This window comes from Bombyx mori, chromosome 10 (genome assembly GCF_030269925.1).
Source record: "Bombyx mori chromosome 10, ASM3026992v2".
NCBI lineage: Eukaryota > Metazoa > Arthropoda > Insecta > Lepidoptera > Bombycidae > Bombyx > Bombyx mori.
This window is the reverse complement of record NC_085116.1, coordinates 2,726,774-2,752,286: the sequence shown is the minus strand read 5'-3', so window position 1 is coordinate 2,752,286 and position 25,513 is coordinate 2,726,774. Positions and strand designations below refer to the sequence as shown.

The 25,513-nt window shown below is 38.0% G+C and overlaps 2 protein-coding genes across 2 annotated transcripts in view; one reads left to right on the top strand and one right to left on the bottom strand.

Moving 5' to 3' along the window:
* Positions 1 to 25,513, top strand: part of LOC110385588 (uncharacterized) — a 933,915-nt gene that overhangs the window by 875,499 nt on the left and 32,903 nt on the right. The gene's annotated exons all lie outside the window — the stretch shown is intronic.
* LOC101741022 (protein HIRA homolog) lies at positions 1,176 to 25,361 on the bottom strand. Its single transcript, XM_004930306.5, has 20 exons — positions 25,203 to 25,361; positions 24,956 to 25,129; positions 24,413 to 24,574; positions 23,276 to 23,433; positions 22,603 to 22,711; positions 21,754 to 21,914; positions 20,464 to 20,632; positions 18,409 to 18,503; positions 17,717 to 17,896; positions 17,126 to 17,271; positions 14,331 to 14,495; positions 11,046 to 11,232; positions 10,582 to 10,684; positions 9,988 to 10,107; positions 8,641 to 8,787; positions 7,581 to 7,677; positions 6,559 to 6,687; positions 4,621 to 4,745; positions 4,453 to 4,544; positions 1,176 to 3,754 (listed from the first exon to the last, which is right to left on the bottom strand). The coding sequence occupies exons 1-20, from the start codon at positions 25,237 to 25,239 to the stop codon at positions 3,617 to 3,619; spliced, it is 2,694 nt and encodes an 897-aa protein (XP_004930363.1). The 5' UTR covers positions 25,240 to 25,361; the 3' UTR covers positions 1,176 to 3,616.

Genomic DNA, 25,513 nt, shown 5'->3' with positions numbered 1-25,513 from the left:
GGTCGAGGTGAGAATATGACTCTCAATATTACTGTAAAACTGTCCTACCCTTTAAACCGGAAAGACTGATCGCTTTGCGGATCTGGCTCATGATGAGTGCGCGAATCTGTACCATATCACTAGTAACTCTACTTATATCGATGGCTAGACTGCCCGCTGGCTGCACACCCGCGAACTCCAATCGTGTTGGAGTTTGAATATGTATGTAATGGCAGGCAACACTTTTCACATGTGAAGTGACAGTTTTCGAATATCGGAACGTTTATTTAAATGTTATACCAAACGAAATTGTCTTCTGTTATGACAACTTACTTCTCATCTAGACACGGACAGTGAAACATTCTAGGGTTATATAAACATAAAATATTGTAAAATATGTAATAATGTATGTAGTGTTTGTAATATATAATAACAATGAAGTCAATGTTTTAAAATAGTCCCCCACCTCCAAAGCCCAGTTCCCTTAAATAGAACCGTCTAACAAATCGCAACCTTTTTTTTTCGGGCCGAGGGCCGACCCTCCTGCGAGGTCTCCGCGCCTAGGGGACGCGCGGGGTATGTCGTCGTCGTCAATCTGCAAGGTGTTGGGAGCAGACCGCGGGCCGGGTTAATATGCCCGATCGACGGATCGTCGAGGCGATAGTCGACGACCAATGACGCCGGTCTACGTGGAACGGCGGCCCTACCAGGCCGTCCGGGCGATGCCGCTGGTGTTCCGAGATACCCCGCTGGGCCAGAACCACGATGGAACGCGATACACCACCGACCGGGTTGCTCTTACAAAGTATGTTTGGCGACGACAGCGACGGCGACAATGCGGACACGACGGTCGGAAGTGACAAGTCCGGCCCTATTTTTGCAACGAGGTCACGGCGCTGCTGGGGCAGTACGCGAGCGTGTGCTCCGCCGTGTCCTCGTTGCAGCCACTGCAGTGGTGGCACTTCGGCGTCGGCTCCCTCCGGGCGACGAGGTGCAGGTAGCGACCGAAACAGCCGTGTCCCGTGAGCACCTGCGTCGCTCGGAAGATGAGACGTCCTCGGTCGCGATTCACCCAGTTCGAGAGGACCGGGCGGATCGCCTCGATGGTCCGTCGCCCGTAGGAACAAATCGCAACTGAATCAACCCCAGCGACTAATCAAAACGAGCTCTTAAGTTACAAAGAATAAAACACAAAATTCAAAAAGTTTTTTTATTTATTTCATATTCATTATATACAGTCTTTAATACGTGCAAAATAAATGTACACTTATTTATGAAATACAACAGTTGGCACACTTACGTTACGACACAGAGCGGTCACGAACCAATACACTTTAGTGTTATTCATTTTTACGATCACAATAATTTCTAACTGTTAGAAATATATAGTTTATGCGATGCTAGAATATTCCACTCACGAACAGCACCTAATTAATTATCTTCGGTTTTCGTGAATCGAAGACATATTATTATGTACATACACAATTATAACTATTATTACGGTTTAATTCGGTTTTACTATTGTTTAAAAAGAAATGCTAATGTTATAATAGACATATTGTTTATAGGAAATTACGACGGTAGCGAAATAATTGTGAACGGATCACGCCAATCCATAAATAGATATATATCCAGTGGGATAGATTAACGATAGAAGAATGCCCTCGATCAAGGGAAGAACACTACAAGACGATCACGACCAGTCTATCGAGAGTGACTCGATTGGGAAGAAGAATACATATATATATACATAAACGGCAAGTCGTCCGTCACCGCGGAAACTAAAGTATTCGAAAGATCAGAAAGAATACAATGACAACGTAAACCTCAATATTAAACCGATAAAATTTATTTATATTTATTTAATTGTTCTAGAGTTCTACAGAGTATTGAAGACAACAAGATAAACTTAGTGTGGTTTAATCAGCAAATAAATTATTAAAATAGATTTCTTCATAGAAGTCAATCAAGAAATGAATACAGTGCAAAGTTAAAATTACCAACAATATGTACTACTCAGCGTGTGCAACAAGGAAAAGTAATGAAAAATAATTGTGATATAAAATAAATATTTTTTACTTTGAGAGTTGATATGCCCGCAATGTAATGTAAAGAGACTGTTGACCCCGAGTGTCATCTCATTTTTAATTGTGTTCCATTGACGGCTAAGTAAAACAAAAAAAATATTGAAATTTTTAGGAACAATTCTAATACACCTTGAATGTATCTTATTATTCAAGTTGGCGTTACTGTTTTAATTTATGGTCTTGTTAAAATATTTTAGTCTCAATTAGGATAAAGAACATAAAATCACAAAAAATTTACAAAGCAGTACAAAAAAATCTATTATTTTTCAGCATGTAATGTACTGTAATTATTTTGTCCGGTACAATTTTTTTATACAAAGGAAAATGTTCTTTTTATAGCTACTTAAATGAAAAATCTATATTGTTCTTAAATATTGATAGTTTTTGTATGATCCCTTACAATTTGAATTTTGGCATTCGCAAAAAAAATGCCGTCATCCAAAGTGTATGAAATGTAAGACTTAAAAGTAAAAAAACAAACATTGAGAGATCCTAATAATACCGAAACTGAGTAATTCGTAACGAGCTTACATTAATTTATAAAGTACAAAGAGTACGCACATGTCTATAGTAGAATTATTTTGTCGGTGCAGTTTGGGTCATTAAACATAGCCCGGCTAGGGCGGTGAGTATATTGCGCGCAACGCCATTATCGATAAAAACAAATGAGTCATCGAAGGCAGGTACACGGCGGCGGGGCGGCATACGAAGGGTGGTGAGACATTGTTATGCTATGACTCATTTGTTGTACCTACCTGCAAATTTTAGTACATATGTCGAAGAGAAATGTGATTTTGTGCATTCGCTCTCGGAATTTCTTTAGTGATACAATGGCCACTCCTTTGTTTTGTACCAAAACGGCTGTATTTATTCATAATAATATTTGCACGTGTTTTTATCAACAATGTGTTGATAAGTTTTCACTGAAATGAAAATATATTCCGAAGAGTTACAAATTTCTGCCGTTCTCGTTAACTTGCTGCGGCGACATGTGGTGTAAGTGTTCGATTGGTGATTTTTACTTTCATTTTTATCACTAGCCCACAAAATAACAAAACTAAATCTATCACTATCGATAACGCTTATCGAAAACAATAATGCGCATCACTATGCCCGTCCATAAGGCTCGTGAGTGGAAGAGAGAGCGAAATATTCGCTTCACCGCTCCGATTATTTATGACCCAAACTGCACGGACTAAATAATTCTACTATAGTCTTATACCTTTAAACGAGCAATTCTTGTATATATATAATCTGAATCTCGGAAACGGCTCCAACGATTTTCATAAAATTTAGTATACAGGGTATTTTTCGGGGGCGATAAATCGATCTAGCTACGATTTATTTTCAGAAAATGTTGTTTCATTCGTGTTTTCAATAATCAACTCTTCCCGACATCTATTGGCGAATAATAATACTATTTTTCTTAATTGAGGGCAACTAACCGCTTTAAAGACACAACAAGATGGCGGTCATCATCTAGTGATATCTATTTGTCCAGTCGCGGCGTTCCTACCTGCGCTGTGGGCGGCGGCGGCGGCGGCGCGGGGTCAGTGACCGTTGGGGAGCGCGGCGGGGGCGCGCACGGCGCCGAGCTGCTCCGCGTACTCCGAGTACAGGCGCTGCCAGCGGAGCTGCTGCACCAGCTGCGACAGCATCTCCTCCAGCATGTCGTGCTTGTTTATACCCTGGAAGTTGCATCTTCAAAATAATACAGCCTTTTTGTTTCATCGTAAATTAAACAGAGTAGCATGTCTCAAATTTTCTGTAAACTGATAATGGAAAAAGTTAAAATCTGTTTATCTATATCATGAGATTTTGATCCGTAATGTTGAAATCATGAATATTTTTAATGCCTCTATTGTTAAAATATATTGTTACACCGGTAAGAATAACGCCATCTATCGCCGAATAGCAGAAACGAATATCGAATGTAGTACACTTAGTAAAATCGAGAGGTATAACGCCATCTATTGTCAGATACACATCGAAGCTACTCGACTTGTCCAGAATGTACTCGATAAATCTAGGGATGTCGTATCGACTATAAAAGCGTTGCAGATATGACACGAAGGCAGTTAATAATCGGAACACTCGAAGCGAAACAGCGAAAAGATCACCTGAAGCGAAGCAGAAGAAGTCAATTAAGAATTTTAAAGTGTACATTGTTTCTAAGTGATAAATACAGTTTTAATTTATACTTGGGTAGAATTTTTATTTATTCCGAATCTAATGCGTAACAATATGTTTAAATAGCACCCTGTCTATTTCTGCCGTGAAGCAGTAATGCGTCATCTCTATTGACAAAAACGGTTGTGCCACACGGGTGGGGGGGGGGCGTCAGTGGAGCTACGGGCGGGGGGAGAGGGGGGAGGGTGTCACTCACCAGCACGGTCGCCTGCCAGCAGCTGGGCGCGGAGGTGCAGTGGCTCGGCCCCAGCATGTCGTCTAGTATCGTTCTCAGCTGCTCCTCCGAGCCTGACTCAAAGAAACACAGACATCAGTTTGTGCGGGGTGCGGGAGGGGACCGTCCCCGCGGAGTCGGCGCACGTACCGTGGTGCACGAGGTGGGCGAACAGCGCGGTGAGCCAGTGCCTGTAGTCCTTGGACAGCCGCAAGTGCAGACACGACGCCACCTGCGCCTCCAGCCAGCTGCGGGCCGCCTCCGCGCTGTATGCGCTGACACAGAAACACTCACTCTTATAATCGAATAGCTTTTTTCTCCTACCTACGCCAAAAGTTCGGTTTTCCTCCCACTGTACAAGGATGAAAGTCTAACTTTTCCTCCAGCTGTACAGGGAAGAAAGTTTAACTTTTCCTCCCTGAGTACAAGTGCGCATGCGCGTTAGTGTCTACGTCTGCTCTCAGGCACCTAAAATTCTCCGCCATTGTTGTGATCGGGTAATTTGCAATATTGTGTTCATCAGACAGTTCTTATTCAATTAATAGTAGTTTATTTAAAAATTTAAAAAGTTAAATTGTTTTTTTTTGAGTACGGCCACCCGGCCTACTACCCCCGGCCAGGGCTTCGCCCCTGGACCCCGGCTCGGTGCTCCACGAACTTTCGGCCTGGCAGGAGAAAAAATAGTATGTGCACCGCGGGAGGAAATGTCCAACTTTTCTCCCGCGGTGCACAATGTCCTATTATTAAAAAAAAAGCTTGTGGTGTATCGTATAGTCCCCGGCACGTAACTTGGCAAGAGTCGTTAGATGCGCACAAGTGGTTTTTTAGGTCTCTTTGGTTGTCAAACGGGACGCGGGGAAAGATGTAGCACCGTTCCGAGCGCGCGATTGTTGCGTCAGTCGACCCTTGCCTCCCGCGCCGCGTCTACGTTCCGTTCGCTCCCGATTACACTTGCGTCTACTAAAGTTGTAGGTACCCTTTGTTTATATTGAGTTTTTGTTACGAGTGTTATTGTTTTAAAATTTTAAATATAATTATACATATTTTATGAACAGATATGAGTAGAAGGGTTATTTTGATAATATCCTGAAAAGCACCCCACGCCTTTTTACAATAAAAACATTTTTTCTTACACTATTTTTAATTCAAATTTATTAAAAAAAAAATTCTATCTTTTAGTTGAATTTTCTATAAAAGCTTATTTTGTTAGTTTTTTTAAACTATTATTTAGAGAGAGAGAGAGAGAGAGATAGAGTATTCTTTATTGTACACCAAAAAACAAATAAACAGTGCGATACATGAAAAACAAAAAAGTACAATTGGTATTATTTACTTTTTCTTAACTTGCAGTTCTGTGTGCTCAGTGCGAATTTTTTAACTCTGGATCGTCAATCTTTATGGAATTGGGTCAGCACCCCAGGCGGCCAACATACCTAGTGTTATTTGGCGAGTGCGAAATACTTGTTCACTTTACGGTTGGTTTAATCGAATGACTTCACCTCGAATGATGTGTGTACGAGAGCGCGAAATTAGTGGATTTCGACTAAGCACTGGTCTTAAGACCAAGTTAAAGGTGCACATAATTTTTGGCCGTGAAAAGTATAGTGCAGTGCAATCACAACCCACCGGAGGTGAGCCGGCGAGTAACTCGATGGGTTAAGTGTACTTCGGAATTACAGGTCGTAACGTACACTCGAATTACGCAGTGTCAATTAGTTCGATTTGCTTTACGGAACTCCGCACTCTGAAATGAGCACAGTGTGTATGCCGACGCCTGTTATTCACCTTATAAACTGCTTTTCATAATGTCAACAGTCAATGTACGACGACGCTTGCAGCTGAAAGTAAGTATTGTGTACTTTTTGACGAAGCATGTTGCTGATAATAACATGTACTTTAAGGTTATTAAAATATTATTTTGTGTACCTATTAATAAAAGTTTAAAGTATATATTTTATGAACTATCCAATTCACTACGTGCAGCAACAGTCATGCAATACGATAAATAAATGTACGGAATTTGTCGGAGTTTAGTTTTGTACACCCTGTATTTGATAGGTATAGGGCGTGTGGCGTAGCGTGCGGTACCTGCGCGAGGGGGCGGGGCGCGCGGTGCGGGGCCGCGGGTACAGCAGGGGGGCGGCGCGGGGGGGCCGGGTGGCCGCCACGCCCGCGCTGGCTCGCCACACCGGGTCGCACGTGTTCGTCCACACCACCCTGTACACGTGACGTCACACTGTACTATATTCATATTATAGCGGTAGGCAGCGGCTTGGCTCTGCCCTTGGCATTGCTGAAGTCCATGGGCGACGGTAACCACTCACCATCAGGTGGGCCACATGCTCGTCTGCCTACAAAGGCAATAAAAAAAAATAAAAAAACAATCTGTAGTGGTTTTTACGGATGTTCCGTTATAACTACTGAATCATGCATCCGATTGACTTGAAACTTGGTATCTATGTAGAAAAAACATGTACTTAATGGATAGGCTAATATTTATATGAGTGTTGGACTCCCTAGACCAGTTGCAGGGGCATTAATGATGAGAATCTTTGTGGGGGTGAGAAATGATAACGTTAATTTTAAATGCTCAGCGAAGCGGACGGGTACAGCTAGTCTTTATGTAAAAGTAATACTACTGTACGTGTGTGTCCTTGAACTCCTCCTAAGCGGCTGAACTGATTTGAATGATTTTTTTGCATGAGTTTGGGTGGCGCCCTGGATGCTTTAGATTCACGTTCTCTAGTAATCGTATCTAGGTTATTTATCTATACTGCAACTAAACAGCTGGATCGACTTGAATGAATTTTTATGTATGCATTCATTCATTTCATTCATTTTGTATATGCAGGACAACGTCTGTGAGGTCCTCTAGTTGTTCCTTATATAATAATACTCCACAAGATTATTTAGTTGAACAAATTAATAATATCCACATATTGTTTTCTCATTACATTCCTAAATTATTTAACACATTTAAGTATATCAATCAATTTTCAAAATATATTTTTTGTCCAAATTTTATATTAGATATAGATTTTTTTGCTGTCTTATGTGTGTTCTATTTTTTATTTTATTTGTAATCTAAATGAATTTTACAATTAACTCACCAGGCGCACAGTTTCTGGCTGTATATGTAAGTCTTCCCGTTGCTTAATGAGATCAAAGGGTTGCCGTCCTCCAGTAGAGAACAATTCGTTACCGTAGCTGAAATTTGTTTGATATTATTTTGTAGTAATTTAAAACATATACAGCTATTACCCACATCAGTTATACATAGCCACGGAAACCGTGAGGTGTTGGAGTGAATGGAAATAATGTAATGACAACGAGAATTAAACTTTTACCAGAATTAAATGTGAGATTAAACCGTAAAAGTGGTTTGAATTATATATGTATATATTAGATTAAGTTTAAAACTACCCACAGTGTCAGCAAAAATAGGTCTAATTATGTCCACAGTTTGTGAAAGACCAAAGAAAACACTAAGTATTGACTGTGGTATCCTAAGCAGTATATCGTCGTTGTCAAACCAACATCTGTTATGTGCACTTTTTGAGATTTTTACTTTTTTACCTTTTCGTATAGTTCACAGCCCTATCTACCGTATAAAGAAAAACTGTTATGAGTCTATAGCTTTAATAATATTTTTTTATGGGTGGACGAGCTCACAGCCCTCCTAGTGTTAAGTGGTTACTGGAGCCCATAGACACCCACTTTGAGATATAAGTTCTAAGATCTCAAGTATAGTTACCCCACCCTTCAAACCGAAACGCATTACTGCTTCACGGCAGAAATTCACCTTCATATAAAATTTTATACGAAAATGTTTTTACTCGTTAATTCAAAATAGTTTTTGCAGTTAGCAGATTTTGGTTTGACAGCGACGATATCACTACATAGTATAAAACAAAAGTCGCTTTCTCTGTCCCTATATCCCTATGTATGCTTAAATCTTTAAAACTACGCAACGGATTTTGATGCGTTTTTTTAATAGATAGATTTAGATTTAATAGATTTTTTAATAGATTGAAGAGGAAGGTTTATATGTATAATAACATCCATTAAATAGTGGAGAAATCAATAATAAATTACAGTTTACGAAGCGAAGCGAGGGCGGGTCGCTAGTGAAATATATAAATAAACAGTATGCTGCTGTTTGTAAGTCACCTCCAGGAGTCAGCAAGGATCTGAAGCAGAGCGGTCGCACGAGGCAGGCGGCGGCGGCCAGGTCCCAGATGGCCAGCTCCGCCGTCACCGTCACCGCCGCCAGCGTGTCCCCACACAGCGTGAGGCGCGCCGCCGCCGCCGGCAGCGCTGTGGGCGCACACGGACCAAGGTTACGTCATCGCCAGCGCACAACTACGTGAACTTTTTGGCGGGAACGCGAGGAGTGAAGTTGTGTATTTGATTTTATATAATCTATATATTAGTACATGAAGCAAAACTTTGGAAGGTATTTTTGGCGGGAACGCTAGGAGTGAAGTTGTGTGGTTTTCGTCTAATTAGTGTTTCTTCAGGTTTAAATGTGTAATAACGGTGGTTTATTAACCGTTTAATATCTGTGAAAGTGCACGTATGTGGGAAAATGAAACAAAGTTGCTGAACGTAAGTTCTCGGGATCTTCCAAAAAGTCCATTGAAATAGTCTCAGTAAATTACCACCATTTTACTGAGATTATACTTTATCCCATATCATCTCATCTCATTTCATTTAATTTTATCCCAATTGATTAATGTCTCAAATTAATCATCTTCATTTCATTTCATTTTATAATTTTTCATAAAAGTATGAATATAAATTAAAATAAGACATGACTTAAAGTTCTTAGTTACCAGGTCATGAACTCCCTTTAAAAAAAAGCACAACTACGTAAACGTGTCTTGTTGAACTTCATTCTTAGTGAAATGGAAATGTTTAATTTTGTAAAACAATTGCACTGTAAAATAAAACACATATACAGGCTGCCTGGTTGAACACGTTACATACTATAGTGTAGTGTAGTGCTTAGTAATAGATTCTCGTTCTAAGTAAGAAAAAAAATTGGTGCCTAATATTTGCCTAATTTATCTTTAATTATCTACTCAAAACAATAAGTGTGGTCACTCGCGCCCGCGAACGTATTGACAGAATTTGTTTGTTTACACCGTTCGACGATTGCAGTATCGTTTGAGCGCGGCGCGCTGATTGGACGCAACCCGCTCTCACCCGCAGGGCGGCGCCCCAGCACTGTGGTGTCCACAAATTTCGAGTTTTATCAAATTAATTTAATTAAGGTTTTCTCTGTTGTATTTTTTTAATTTTATATTTTTAAACGTTTCATATGACCATGAATTATCATGTCCTTGATTATGTAAAGTGTTCAACCGGTCAGCATGTATTTCACACAGCATTAGAAATTAGTTGTAGAACAGCGCGAGAGAGAGTGCGGCTTTTGGATCATCTCGCCATCTCTGTCGTCACGACTGATGTCTATATACGATACCGTGTCTGGAACGCAGATGTCGTTGCACTCACCGAGCGGCGGCAGGGCCCGCGCGGCGTGCGACCGCGAGACGCGCCACGCGTGCAGCGTGCCGTCCGCGCACGACACGCACGCCCAGCGAGCGTCGCACGCGATGCAGCACACCGGGGAGCCTGCGCACAACGGACGCTGTCGGTTACAGACGCACTGGCGACCGAGGGGGACACTAAGGGGACCGGGGGCACTGAGGGGGACGCGGTGAACGGAGCCCACTTTCAACTGGGCCTAATGTGATGACGGTTGCGACGGACAGAGGATTTTGCAAATAAGTTATATCGTTATGCGCTACATCAGTATTTCTTATCTCAAAATAGATAGATAAAACCAGTCGATTACAAGAAAATTAAAAACATGTAACAAGTAATTAATATATTTTGTTAGTTTCAAATTATTGTTACCAGTACACATCTTTTCTGCGGACAGTAATTTAATTACGATCATGATAAATATTCTTCTTACAGAGACAAAAACAAATGACTCAGTTTTTGTCTCTGTAATAAATTATTACAGTACACTGTACAGTACGGACTGTTATTTCTCCGGATCTCGATTCGTATGATGCGTGTACGAGTGTTATTGATATTCACCTAGATAAGTTTCCCAAACGGGATCATTTGAGGCGGAGTTGTTGGGTATGAGTTGCAGCCGGGACAGGGTGCCGAAATGCGTGTTGCAGGCTTTGTTCACCACCTGAAAATAGATAATTAATATTGATTCCGGTAGTTTAAATTTTTATTTATAATGCATTAAGATATAGTTTAATAAAGAATAATCATAAAAACTTATAAAAAACGCACTTGTCTCTATTCACTTCAGCGGTGGGGTGAATCGGGTCGCTTAAGGAGACAATAGAGTTTTTCGATAGAGCTGGCACTATTTAATTGTTAATGATTAGGTTTAATATCTTTAAGCACTAAATAAAAGTAATTTTCAGTTCGACAAAGTTAAATCTAACAACTCAACAAAAGTATTGTGACATCCCAAATTTGTCCCTATTCTACCTCTAGTCTCTATTCCCTCCCGATAGATTTACCGTATTTAAAAGAATAACCTGCAGCCTCAGTGGCCCAGCAGCTCTGACGACGGGGCCGGCCACGCCGAGCGCGGGCGCGGGCAGCAGCGGCGCGGCGGCGGGCGCGGGCGCGGGGGAGGGGCACGGCCGCTTGTGCAGCAGCTCGTCGGTGCGGGGCCCGGGCAGCGACGACGCCGTGCGCTTGCGCAGCCGACTGTCTAGACCGCTGAAACAAGATTATAACTTTCTGAAACTTGCACATTTGGCCGCTTTGTGTAGAGCAGCGTTCGGCGAACCGGGGTAAATTACCCCAAGTGGGGTAAAATGAAATTTTGGGGGGTAAAAATGAAACTTTTGTGAGTAAAAAGTATATATTGAAGTGAAACTTCTTTAGAATCGTTGTGATTTCAAACTCGATGAAACAAAATGAAACGAAACGAAAAAATAAATCCATAAAGACACAAACACATAAATGTATAGGATTCACCCGGCGAGAGAATGAGATTGTTTTTCCTCAACTGTATATTACATGTATTACTATTATTACCGTTATGTATTACTAGGTATTACATTGATAAATAGAATAAATGATGTTTAAATTTAATTTTTAGTTATTGTTTTCTTTTCAAAATTATCATGGGGGCTATAATATGAAAGATGCTAAAAAGAAGCGATTTTGTTTTTTTTTTGTTCTTCGCCAACTTCTTCTTACACAAAACTTCTTCAACTTAGACAAAAATGTTTTGGGGTGATAATTAAAAAAGTTTCCCGACCGCTGGTGTAGAGGTCTCATAGTTGACTAAATAAAAAAAAGTTTTTTTTTCTCCTACCTAATCTGATTGGTCTAGGGCACAGATAACCCCCAATAGATTCCGCATACAGGGCCACAAATGTTCACAGCACATTAGTGATTTAGCTAGTATATAAAGTGACGCTAAGAATCACGACATCAGTGTTGACCAAGTTTAAGACCCGTAAGCACGCCGAGTTCTTGCCAATATTTAAACATAGTTTTAAATTCAAATAATATTGTAAATGGCTACCTGTGCAATAAAATGCTGTGGCAAGTCATCTAAGATATCTGGTTATCAAAAAGATGGCATAACATTTCATCAGTAACTACTATTACTTGTCTGTACTTTTATTACATTAACGTAATTCAAATAAACCAGAGTTCAACTTATACTGGTGACGAAATGTGAAAAGGAATAATATCAAAGCAGCCGTTGATGTCTTTTTGAAATGTCCCTTTCACTCATCATGTAAATTACAATAGTTGTCTTTGTCTAAATCTGCACGTGTATCGATAGTGTTGTGATTTACAAGTCGACATTTGTTTGGAAATTGTTTGTTTTTTTTCTATTGTAGCAAAAAAATTGAAAACCTTACTATTAAACCAGTAATGTTTAATGTTTAAAACATTATCAAGCAAGTCATACAAAGCTCAATAAATACAACCCAAGGTTGTAAAATATTATATAAAGATAAAAAACGTTTTGTAACACAAACATTAAGTAGTTTTGTTGGTGAAAGTATTTTTCCTGATATATCACCAATTTGATCACGAAAATTGTAATCATATTATTGATTTAACACAGTGTCGTGGAAAAATACATAGATATAAGACTACTTTACTTATTAAGGAAGACAGATGCTAAGTGGTCACGCGCGGATTTAGTAATGGGATGCTAATGAATTATTGGGATGGCGCCACCTTTGGAGTTTGTCAGTTACTAATTACCGCGAGCGTAATTTAATCCAAAGTGTGGTGTTAGCTCCCGATCGATAACGCTTCACCGCTAGCTGCCTAGATGGCGGCACATGTACCGTAGTGCATGTAGTGCTTGTGCTTACGAAAAGCTACGTGAGCTTCACCCCCCCGCCGCCCGCGTGCTTCCATCGCCGAAGCCCGCACCACAGTCACTGGCAAGGTCTACAGGTGAGTGCAAGTTCTTTTAATTTATTGCCATTTTATTGCTGCTTCCGTGTAATCATTCGCCCGCCCGCTCGCTTATGTGTATTTAATTTATATCTTTAGTTTGATTACTAGCTTTTGTTTACCGCTATATAGTTTTACCGCTCCGCTAATTATAAGTGACAAACATTTGTCACATACCGCTTAGGACGGCTATTTACACGCCTTTCTACAACCCCGCTTTATATGCTCCCGCCGCAGGAGGGCTATTTACACGCCCCCTTGCTACCCCACTAAGAATTCTGTAAGACGAATTTTTACTAAGTTGATTCATTTTAAAAATCAATGAAATATACTTAGATTCTTTTTTATTTGTTTATAATAAATATTGGATAATTTATTTTTTATTTATAACTAATAATAAAATTAAAATATCATTGATCCAGATCACCCTGCCAAATTTATCGAGCAACAATTTTAAATCTGTCCCATCACTATGGTTTGATGCATTATAAGTTTGTCTTTGAAATATCCAATCACAGCACACTTGACACGTCCCCCGCCACTCATGCTTACCTCAAAATTTGGTGAAGTCGAATTGAAACAAATGTTGAATAATGCGGTATCTATTGGGGGTTATCTGTGGTCTAGAGAGACCATATCAGCGTAACCTTAACTAGTAGGTGAGCTCACGGGGCTCAAACCTGACGACGTTGCTAACACGAACCCAAGCAAGAGCCGTGCTTCGCAGAATCTACCACCGGATCGGAAACGCGACCCACAGAGAAGATCCGGCGAGAAACTCAGTTGGCTGTATCTGTGGGTTAATTTACTCGCCGAGCCCTTTGTCGCAAGTGACGGGTTCGACGAGAACGATGACCGGAACCTTTCTAAAAAAAGTCTACTATTACCCTAAAATGAAATAAATTAGTGTTCTCATTCGACCGATAAAAACAAAGGTTTTTCGAAAGTTTCGAAAACGATATTGCTTTAAACCATGTTCAAAGGTAGCTTAGTGATAGTCAGCATGACTACGCCTTTAATATCCAGTTTGCCTATCCTATATGCCTAATTGTTTTAATGTTCTAGTTTGCCTTTAATATAATTTCCATGAACAACAGAATTCATGTAAATTCAAACGCACTTAAAACTTCTTCGAACACCACACGATCGAAGATCACTAAAAAACAAGCTTTCTTCAATCTTTAGACTGTTTATTTATTTAATAAATTTTTTATTGCCCTTGTAGGCAGACGAGCGTATGGCCCATCTGATGGTGAATGGTTACCGTCGCCCATGGACTTCAGCAATGCCAGGGGCAGAGCCAAGCCGCTGCCTACCAAAGAGTTGTATGTTCTCACTCGAGGCTACTGTGAGACCTCACTAGTATGGATATAAAAGTGACCAACTTATCTGAGGTCCTAGAGTTGTTCTGCAGCGCGGACATGGAGTGGTTGCTGACGTTCGGGTGTATCACGATATCGTCCCGGACTTCCACCCGGATCCTGGACTTGCTTTGCGAGGATGTGCTGAAACAGTTCTCCGAGCCGCCGGGCTGAGAGCCGAGGGATTCACTGCGGATTTAAAGGAATTCATTGGACGTCAAATTATCGCATCAAATACGGAGCGCAGAAGACGTGTACATTGAGTAGTTTGTAATGGAAAATACTTCGATCAATAATACTACTAGATTAGGGATCAGGAACAAAAATAAGACGCTCGAGTGGCCACGTTTTCAGACCCGAAAACATCATTTTTTAGAAAAAAGGTTAATAATGTTAACGACTTCAGTTTATTATAAACCTTAATGCTTAAACATAACGTTTAATTACCATTGCAAAATATATTTATTTAGGTCCTTTCGTCAGAGAAAGAATATTGTGGCATAAATTTAAAATGTCACTTGAACATAAAAAGTCATCAGTACAAAAATATTTATTCTAAAGTGATACATAAAGACTAATCAATAAGGTTAAAAATATTTGTTTAAAATTTCGTGCTTATTGTATTGTGGAACTAGATGTAGTTCTTGGTATTACATTTCAATGCTCAGAACACAGTAAGTATTGAAAGACGTAGAGTTGCAGAATATATTTGTTTTAGGTTTGTTTTGTATGGTCGCAACTATTTTTGACCGATTCAAAAAAGCTGTAGATAATATTTTACATTGCCGCTATTACAACAAATAGGTAATAAATAATAAAATTGAATAAAGTAAAAAAAAAAGAAAGGAAACAAGGGAACAACAACGTTTTCCACGTATTCTTTATACAGAAGTAATTAAAACAATTTTTTTTTTGTTTAATTACCTTTAAACAGATTCAGCTTGTTATAAAGCTGTTTTTTAGAAGTCATTTTTATATGAGTGGTTTCTTTTTTACAAATATAATGTAATCTTATATTAAAGAATTTTTCTATAATCAGTTTAATTTAGGCTTATTTTATGGCTGTGTTCGTTTCCCCCAGAAAACAAATCCTTTTCAGCATATACGCTTAAAATATTTACACATACATATAAAGTTTTTATAATACTTTTTTGCATTGATTTGCCACCACCATTGAACAATTCTAGAATTTTTATAAGGGTTCTATATTTCTTATCCTCCTTCTTTCGCGACAATATATATCCATTGTGCACAGTGAAAAGGGGCTACTAGGAAATCTACAAACAAAAATAACATTATAAAATAACAAAACTACTCTATGCATTCCCTGTTCAAGAATAGGTGATGTTTGTTACAATAGTTGGTGCCTTGTTGCAAACATTGGCCAAACAATTACAATATTCGTAAATTGAATTTTATTTACTATATAATTCTGTTTATTATTTTATGAAATTCACTTAATAATATAAACTTACCAAAAAAATATATTCCTTCCAAAACCTTGGTGTTACGGTGGTTTTTTACTCCGTTTTTGAACGCGCAGTGCAGCGGTTTGACGTCTTAGTGTTGGCTATGATTGGACCATACTAATTTGAAATAAGACCACAAATTTATTTGTGGTCTTATTTTTCGGGCCGTTTTTGAAGCGCTTATCGCGAATCTAGTAGTATTATTGATCGAAGGGAAAATACGATAGAGTAGAGGCACAAGAGAGAAAGAGAGAGGTATATATATTTGATCGTCTCTTAGTCTCTCTATTCTTGTTTCTGTTTGTCATTGAGACGAAATATGTTCATTTCATTTTACAAAATTGAAGGTAGCTCAATGTTTCATGCTACAGTTTAAAGTACGTCGGCTGTTATTCCACTCAATTGCCTACCCTCTGTAGTTATAATTATGAATCTATGTATTAATACGTGAAGCAAAAACTTTGTGCCTCTTTTTACGAAAATTGTGCGGACGGAGGAGTATGAAATTTCTCACACTTATAGGGAATATAAAGGAGTGCAGAATATTAATATTTTTTTAAATTACGCTTAAAAATTGCATTAAATCAACAACAAAAAAAACATTACACACACTACCACGTATTTGACACACACACACACATGCATACTATTTGTTTATTGTCAAACTTTTCTTATTGCTTATAGTCTGTGGTCAAATTGAGAATAGATTAAAATAGGACTTTTTGTGTGGTGAAGTTTAGTGAAGTTGTGTGATTTGTTTTATTTTGTCTATTTAGTGTTTCTTCAGGTTTAAATGTGTAATAATTGTGGTTTATTAACTGTTTAATATCTGTGAAAGTGCACAAATGTGGGAAAATGAAACAAAGCCGCTGGACGTAACTTCTCGGGATCCTCCAAAAAGTTTACTGAAAAAATCTTAGTAAATGACCACCATTTTACTGAGATTATATTTCATCCCATATCATCTCAATTAATTTCATTTAATTTCATCCCAGTTGATTAGTGTCTCAAATTAATCATCTTCATTTCATTTCACTCCGTAATATAATTTTTCATAAAAATATGAATAATATAAATTAAAATAATACATGACTTAAAGGTCTCAGTTACCAGGTCATAAAATCTCATAAAAAAAAATTTGATTAAATATTGTTTGGCTATAGTAAATATTTGGCTTAAGCGTACCTGTGACACCGAAGTATAATAGCCTTTGGAAATAGAACCATAATAATGTTCAAACTTATAATTCCAATTAATTATATTCGAATTTCGATACTGAGGGTCCACTAGTTTAATTAATTTCCCATTAGAAACACGTGATTTTCCCCCATTAAGCGGATGTATACATACTTGGCGTCGAGCTGCGAGTGCGGTATGAAGACGGGCGTGATGCGTCTCTTCCCGTCGGACGTGCGCGTCTCGATCTGTCGGTCCAGGGGCCGCAGCGGGCGCGGCGGGCCGGGGGACGCGGGCGACGACCTCGCCAGTGGCGCGCTCTGTCGGCACACGCACGAGTTATAACACAAACACGTCGTAACAACTACGTACGCGTTCTTTTGACGTTAACTCTAAAATTAATAGTTAATTTAACCTGGTGGTAGGACCTCTTGTGAGTCCGTACGGGTAGGTACCACCACCCCGCCTATTTCTGCCGTGAAGTAGTAATGCGTTTCGGCTTGAAGGGTGGGGCAGCCGTTGTAACTATACTTGAGACCTTAGAACTTATATGTCAAGGTGGGTGGCGCATTTACGTTGTAGATGTCGATGGGCTCCAGTAACCACTTAACTCCAGGTGGGCTGTGAGCTCGTCCACACATCTAAGCAATAAAAAAATACATATTAAATTGGCTCCTGAAACTAAGCAGACCGGTGATTAATATAACAGATATCACAGAAACAAGGTCATACGGTAGACCTCTATATATTTAATTAAATACTTGCTTGTGATTTCTCGCTCTTCGGCGTGGAATCTTCCTTAGCAGCTGCCGCAGCTTCCTTCTTGGCTTCCTGTTTCTCTCTGGCGAGCAGGATCTCCGGGCACTCTACCAGTAAGTTCGACGAGAGATCGCCGCCGGACTCGTTCGCCAAAACTTTACCATAGATCTTCTCGTAGAATGCGTTCTGTGAGCGCGGACGAAACTAGATTGTTATCGCAATGCCGCTGTGTCGCGCTTTACTGAGCTTTTGTATTTTTATATTTGTCATCGCAGCCTATTCTTTTAATCGAAACTAGTTAATGATCGAGCTTTGCCAGGTTCTTTTTTTTTAAATTTTGTTTTTTAAATATTATAATTAAATACGAATTACATATTGATAAAATGATGAAATACGAATAATATTTTTCGATCTTACCGACAGAATAATAAAAAAATCTGAACTGGTTATTTAAAGAAAAAATCAAAATTATCGATAAAATTGATTATTGAAAACACGAATAAAACAACATTTTATGAAAATAAATCGTAGCTAGATCGATTTATCGCCCCCGAAATCCCCTGTATACTAAACTTTATGAAAATCGTTGGAGCCTTTTCCGAGATTCAGATATTTATATACAAGAATTGCTCGTTTAAAGATATAATATATAAGATAGTATATCGAAATATATGGAATATAATGTAAGTCGCAAATACCTTTTCCTCCAGAGTGAGTGGTGTACCGATTTCTTTGTTCGTAAACTGTAGGCAAGCGACCGTTCCATCCGAACTACAAGCTAAAAGGCTGAGCCCTGAAATAATAAGCATTTAAAACAGCGGTCGGGAACCGGGGTAAATTACCCCAAATGGGGTAAAATGAAATTTTGGGGCGTAAAATCGAAAAAAAAAACATTTAAATTAAAAAAGCTTTTTATTGGGGCTATATATAAAATTTAAACTAGTTTTTTCGACTAATAATTATATATTATATTTTCTGTGGGGGCGATTTTTTTTCCTCAACTGTATATTACATAATAATATATTACTATTATTACCGTTATGTATTACTGGGTATTAATTACATTGATAAATTGAATCTATTATGTATAAATTAAATTTTTAGTTATTGTTTTCTTTTCAAGATTATCAGAGGGGGGGGGGGATGGTGCTATAATATGAAAGATGCTAAAAAGAAGCGATTTCGTCTTTTTTTTGTTCTTCGCCATGGGCTAATATCAACTTACACAAAAATATTTTGGGGTAATAATTAAAAAAAAACCCAACCGCTATGAATTATACTACTAATTGATTCTGCAATTAGAGCGGTAGAGACATATTCCCCTGCTGCGACTGCATCGTTTAGTTCAAGTCCCTCATACTGACTCTACAGTATCAACATGTTTCTTTCATGGCTGCGAGGGAAGCCTGAACATGCCGCGTGAATTTTCCTACAAATCAGAACCCATGATGACTTAGCAGTATAAATAATCAGAAAAATATACGGTATGGCGCAGGTAAGCATATGTCAAGTGATGCTAGTTGTTGTTTGCATAGAACGATACAGAGCATAGCCCCTTTTGTTTCACGTTGAGATGGCGAATCAGAGCACAGTATAGAGAAGCAAAGCGCTATATTTGTTAGTCCCCTTACAGCAATATGTTCTGGTTTGAAGGGCGGGGCGGCTGCGGTATTGTAAAACTATTTTATTTATTTATTTAAAAAAGTACTGCCCTATCACAAACATTTAACATTGAAAATAACCTAAACTATTTAATTTATGGCTTGATGCCTGTGACAATAATGGCGTATATAAACATTGGCAATTCATCGGCTCGAAGAAAGAATACGTTAATACAAAATAAAAATAATAATCGGTACCTAATGAAAACATATTTTGAAATTCAATTTTAACAAGTAATACAGTAATAATTGTTGAAATATTAATATGAATGTCTAATAAATGTCATGTCATATCAAAAAGAAAAGAAGAAATGTCAATATAATATCAAGTAACAATAAGTCAGTTATAAAACAACAAATGAATAACGATTAAAGTTAAGGTGGGTTTTTTCTTTCTTTTTAATTTTGTCTTTAAAAACACGCAACTTATCGTGGAACGCTTGGAACTTGGACTTAGAATCCTTGTCTTAAGGTGGCATTTACGATGTCGATGTCTATGGGTTCCGGAGCCCACCCAACATCAGAAGGACCAGCTCGTCCACGCATTTAAGCAATAAAAATAAATAATAGTTTTAAAAAACTAACAAAGTACGTTTTTATAGAACCTTCAACTAAAAAATTTAAAATAAATTTTAATAAATTTTAATTAAAAATAGTCTAAGAAAAAAATATTTTATTGTAAAAAAAGCGTGGAGTGCTTTTCAGGATATTATCAAAATAACCCTTCTACTCATATCTGTTCATAAAATATTTATAGCTACTGATACCATGCACCCCACGCTTTTTTAACAATAAAATCATTTTTTCTTACACTATTTTTAATTCAAATTTATTAAAAGTTATTGTCTATTTTTTTAATTGGATTTTCTATGCTATATTTTGTTAGTTTTTTTAAACTATTATTTATTTTTTAGTTGAATTTTTTTTTGTTTTTTTTACTATTTATTTGTCATCGGTCCTTAATAAGTATACAAAATTTCGAGTTAATCCGACGTTTTGAAGGGGGTCAAAATCATGCTCAAAGATTCCGTTACAAACATACATATACGTCTGAAGCTAATAAAGGCGTATTAAAAAAAAAAAAGAACTCACCATCGGAGCTCCAAGATATATCCAGGACGCTGTCACTGAACAGGTCGTGTATGACGACCAGCGGCCTCTTCAGCGACGTCTGCCAGATGCTGAGCGCGCGGTCCCGGGACCCGACGGCGGCACAACAGCACTTCTTGCCTTCCCTCACGAAGATGTTGCTGTTAAAGCGCTGTTAAAGAACCAGCAATTACAGGGATTTCCTTTAAGCAACCAAGGTATGTGACCGACCAAGTCGTCGGAGTTCAAGCCTCTGCCCCTGGCATTGCTGAAGTCCATGGGCGACGTTAACCACTCACCATCAGGTGGGCCGTGCGATCGTCTGCCTACAGGGGCTATAAAAAAAAATCAAGTCCTTCAGGCAAGACGACTTCGCGGCAGAAATAAACAGTGGAGGGGTATTTCCCTTTAATTGAAGATAGTAATTGACGATTGTGACGATACTGTACATCGATCACAAAGATAACGCCGCTCATATTGAGATATATACTGGTGGTAAGACCTCTTGTGAGCCCGCATGGGTAGGTACCACCACCTCGCCTATTTCTGCCGTGAAGCAGTCATGCGTGCTTCGTGCCGTGCTTCGCAGAATCTACCGCTGGATAGGAAACGAAACCCACTGAGAAGATCCGGCGAGAAACTCAGTGGGCTGTGTCTGAGGGTTAATTTACTCGCCGAACCCTTGGGCGACGTCGACTGTTTACAATTTGGTCCGCAGGATCGGCTATGTGGTTACCTAATTCTATTGAAATAATAAGTACCTATCATTTATTTTAGATGCAGTTCAATATTAATGTATTTTAAAACAGGTAGTGGCTTCATTGAGCAGTTGATAAAAAAAACATGTTCTTTGAGTGTCTATTGAGTTAGGTTAGTGTATTAGTGGGGTTACTTGTTCTCCTTTTAATAAAAGTATTGTCAAGTGCGGATTGTATAAAGACAGTCACACACTGAACTCATTTGTTACCCAATTCATGTGCTGAAGTTCATAATTAAATATAATAACATGTAATAGTTAGTTTATTGATAATCATCTACTTTTTATTTATTTAACTTTATTTATGGAGACTCTATGTTTGTAACATGCAGACTTTCTATTATAATCACCATAAGTATTTACTTCAAATTAATTAGTTACTTCATAATCAGTGATACTAGAGCACCTTGTATCTAATTTATGTTCTCTGATTGTCAGAGGCTGTTGGCTGTGAGGTATTTTATCTACCCAGAGCAACAAAACAACCCGTAACAGTTTTGTCAATACCCCTAATCGTTTAGAAGGAATCAACTCACAGCACAAGTTACAGCTTTTCTGTGACCCACGAAATCTTTATCACATCTCCAGCCATCTCGCTCCACGACCCTCGCAGTGGGACCGCCACGATTCATCGCGTGAGCTGACAAGACGTACTGGCCGTCCGGAGACCAGGAAAGACGAAGAACGTGGGTTGTGCCTGTAAGTATTAAATGACTGCAATTACTTATTTGTATTATTTAAAGACAATAAAATAACAACAAATAAAACAAATAATAACAAATAAAAATGTCTCATGTTCTTGGATGTATGTCTGTAGTATAATATTGTGCAATTGCATTTTTTTGGTGGTTTTACTTGTTGTTAGCAACAACTTTTTTTAATGACTGAAGGATTACTGGAGCCCTTATCAGTTTCACCAGGACAGGTGGGAAAACAAAGGCTCAGCCAGGAGGGGTGGGATTTGCTAACAGCTGCGTGAGCGCCTCCGGAAACCCAACACCTCAATAGCAGCTGCTTCGCGAATGAATCTACTATTGGATCGGAATCGCGACCCGCTGAGAAGATCCGGCGAGAATCTCAGCGGGCTGATGCATGGGTTAGGTTTCACGAACTCTTTGTCAAGTTTGACAACTACGGTTACCAGGGTCTCTAAACCTGCTCCTAGTGTTAGAGCTGAAGGCGTCTAATACAAAGGTTATTGAATCCGATGGATCCGTAAGGATGAGGCAACAACTTACATTAAAGTAAAAACCCTGTTTTAATTGCAAAGGATGTCAGGTTTTAAATTTCTGTAGGGACTATGTGGATTTTGATATTTAAGCTTTAACCATTAGAAGCACCAAGCTTGTACAGTGAAGAATTATTTAAGTTTATGATGAACATACCCCCACATTCATAAAATGGTTTTGTGATGAGTGCCTCCTGTGCCCAATCAGTAGTCTTCCATAGCCTCAGGGTTTTGTCATCAGATTGCGATGCCAAATATTTGCCAACCTAAATTCACTTTACATGTAAATATTTCTAGGATTAATTAAGTCTGTATATCAGTCTTGTGTCCCAACTTTTTGAACAAAGTCTATTATGTTTTATGAACAAAACTTAAACATTAATATAGTTCTGATTTCAAATATTTCTATGTATCTTCTATTCTTTACCAATTTTATAATTCCTATCTCTATTTTAGTTGTTAGCTGGGTTGTTAGTGAAACTAATTTACTCCAGATTGAATGAAATAAGTTTTAATCATTTGTATGAAAATGACCTTTTTAAATAAAACTGAATCTCATTCTTAGTTTCTCATTTATTAATGAAACAATAATAATTCTGGGATTACTATTGACTTTAATTACTTTCTTTTGATTTTTAGATGCAATTAGGGTGTTGATTTGGTGACAACTATCACATATTGATTGTATTATTTAGATTAAATCCTTCTGGAACAGCATTTCTTTTATATTATGTAAACAGTGCAAAGTTAACATTCTAGTATCTATTAATCAGTTAAGAGACTATAAAAATCAAAATTCAAACAGAGAACACTTCTTAAATTTCACTTACAGGATCCCATGTAACACCCTTGACTAAGCCAGTGTGACCATTTAATACTGACACCATTTCTGGAAATTTCTCAGCATTCCATATAATGATTGTATTATCCACGCTGCAGCTAGCCAGCCATTTGTCTAACGGCGACCATGCTAGGTCTAAGACATCACCTGAAGTAAATAATTTATGCCAGCAAAAGTGTATTGACTGGTTAGATAAGATACTGTACACTTCATAATTATTTGAAATTGATTGTTGAACAGGCAAAATAAAATAAACAGCAACACAAAATGAAGGTATTAAATTAACATCAAAGAAAATCTGGTGCTGATAAAATAAATTTCTCCATGAACAGTAAGAAAACATGTACAACAATCCTATAAATCAAATCTACTTCATACTTGAATCCATTGAGAGGGATTTCTGTAAAATTCATAATTATGAGATGTATATAAATATTTGACTACATGATGTTGAAAACAGTAATAAAATTTCAAGATTATACTTTAACATATCGACGCTTGAAAGGCAAACGTGACTAAGCAACAATGCGTGAACTTTACAGTAGTCTAATTTAAAGTTGAAATACCTGAAAAAAATTATATTTTAACGAATCTAGCTTTTTTTATCTACAATCAGTATCCAGTACTTTTATTAGATGCCTTGAAATTTTCTTAGTCAGTAAGAGCGTGACTCCAGCGAGCCATCTACTCTAAATTTAAGATTTGTCATTGAACTACTATATGATGTCTTTTCTCTTGAGCCGTTTACCGTAACTTCATTTTTTCAGCCAGATTGTTTGGGTGCTTTTCCAATGGTTTGTGGTGTTTTTGTTTAAATTTTACAATTTCCTGCATTATTGTAGGCATCCCTAGTTCTCTGTGTATTTCAGTGTTTGTGACCAACCACAGAACACCACTTATGGAGCGCAAGATACAGTTTTGCATTCTTTGTATTATACTGATATTCAAATTGCTTTAGGTGTAGGAGGTGTAGGTTTAGCTGTAGGATTGAAATTATTTTAATAGACCTAGCAAATATATATTTTTTGCGCATCGAATACGGTTATTGCCTATCTATGTACAAAGCAGTTATTGTCGCTTAGTCACGTTTGCCTTTCAAGTGTCGATATATTTGTTTTGTACAAACCTGCATGTCCTCTTAAAGTAGACAAACACCTCCAGGTTTCAGCTTTGTGCTTTCCAGGTGCTCCAGGGGCCATACTAATACCCCACACCATAATCAATTTGTCATCTCCTCCAGAAGCCAGGTATTTACCCCCATTACTCCAACGGACACTATTTACACATGCTGCAATATGAGAGTAGAAAATTAATGCTTATGATGAACAAAAAAAAATTTTTTTTTACTGCACCTTTTATGGAAGGCCAGTATTCAATATCTATTGAAATATTTTGTGTCAATAATGTAGACTAAAAATTCAATTGTGTCAATACATAGGACATAAATTTTTTATATATATTTTTCATACAAGGGGTCAGCGTAAGTTGTCGCATTAAAAAGTGACTGACCGGTATAAGCTGCCGATCTTAGCAGTATAGTTATAGTATTTAGTGAAACCAGCTATCAGACCAATGTAGACATCGACCATTTGTTAATAACGACGGCAGAGAATGACAAAACCGAGTATATTAGAATAAAATACATTTCTACACACGTTTCGGTGCATACCTAGGTGGTTGTCCATTTGGCAAATTATTTTTGGAACATTTGGGTCTAATTCTACGGATTCACATAGCACCGAGTTCAAGTTCCACACAACTACTCTGCCCGAGTATCCACCTTGTCCCCCGGTCGCAAAATATTTTCCAGTCGGATGTATATCCACAGAAAATATCGGTTTGTCTGTAAAATAATTTAAATAGCTTAATATTTTTGCGGAGATTTTGAATGATTTTACCATCTTTGATGTACAGACCATCGTGATTGACCCAACTGGGTTTTAATAGCTTCATTTAGCTAAGACTTTACAAATATTTTAGTGTAAAATTATTGATAAAGTTTTATGAATTGAACTTTATTTATTTTGCTTGCCTTGCAATATCATAGATTTTTTTTGTTACAATTTTTCCTTATTAGGAAAAGCAAGGGCTTCTGAGTCCATACCGCCTTATATATATCATAGATAATAAACATATGCAGTGCAGTATAATGGTAGGAACTAGGAAATCGATTTCATTTTTTCGATTTAAGGAATGTATGTTTCGCTTTTATTGAAGTGAAACTTCT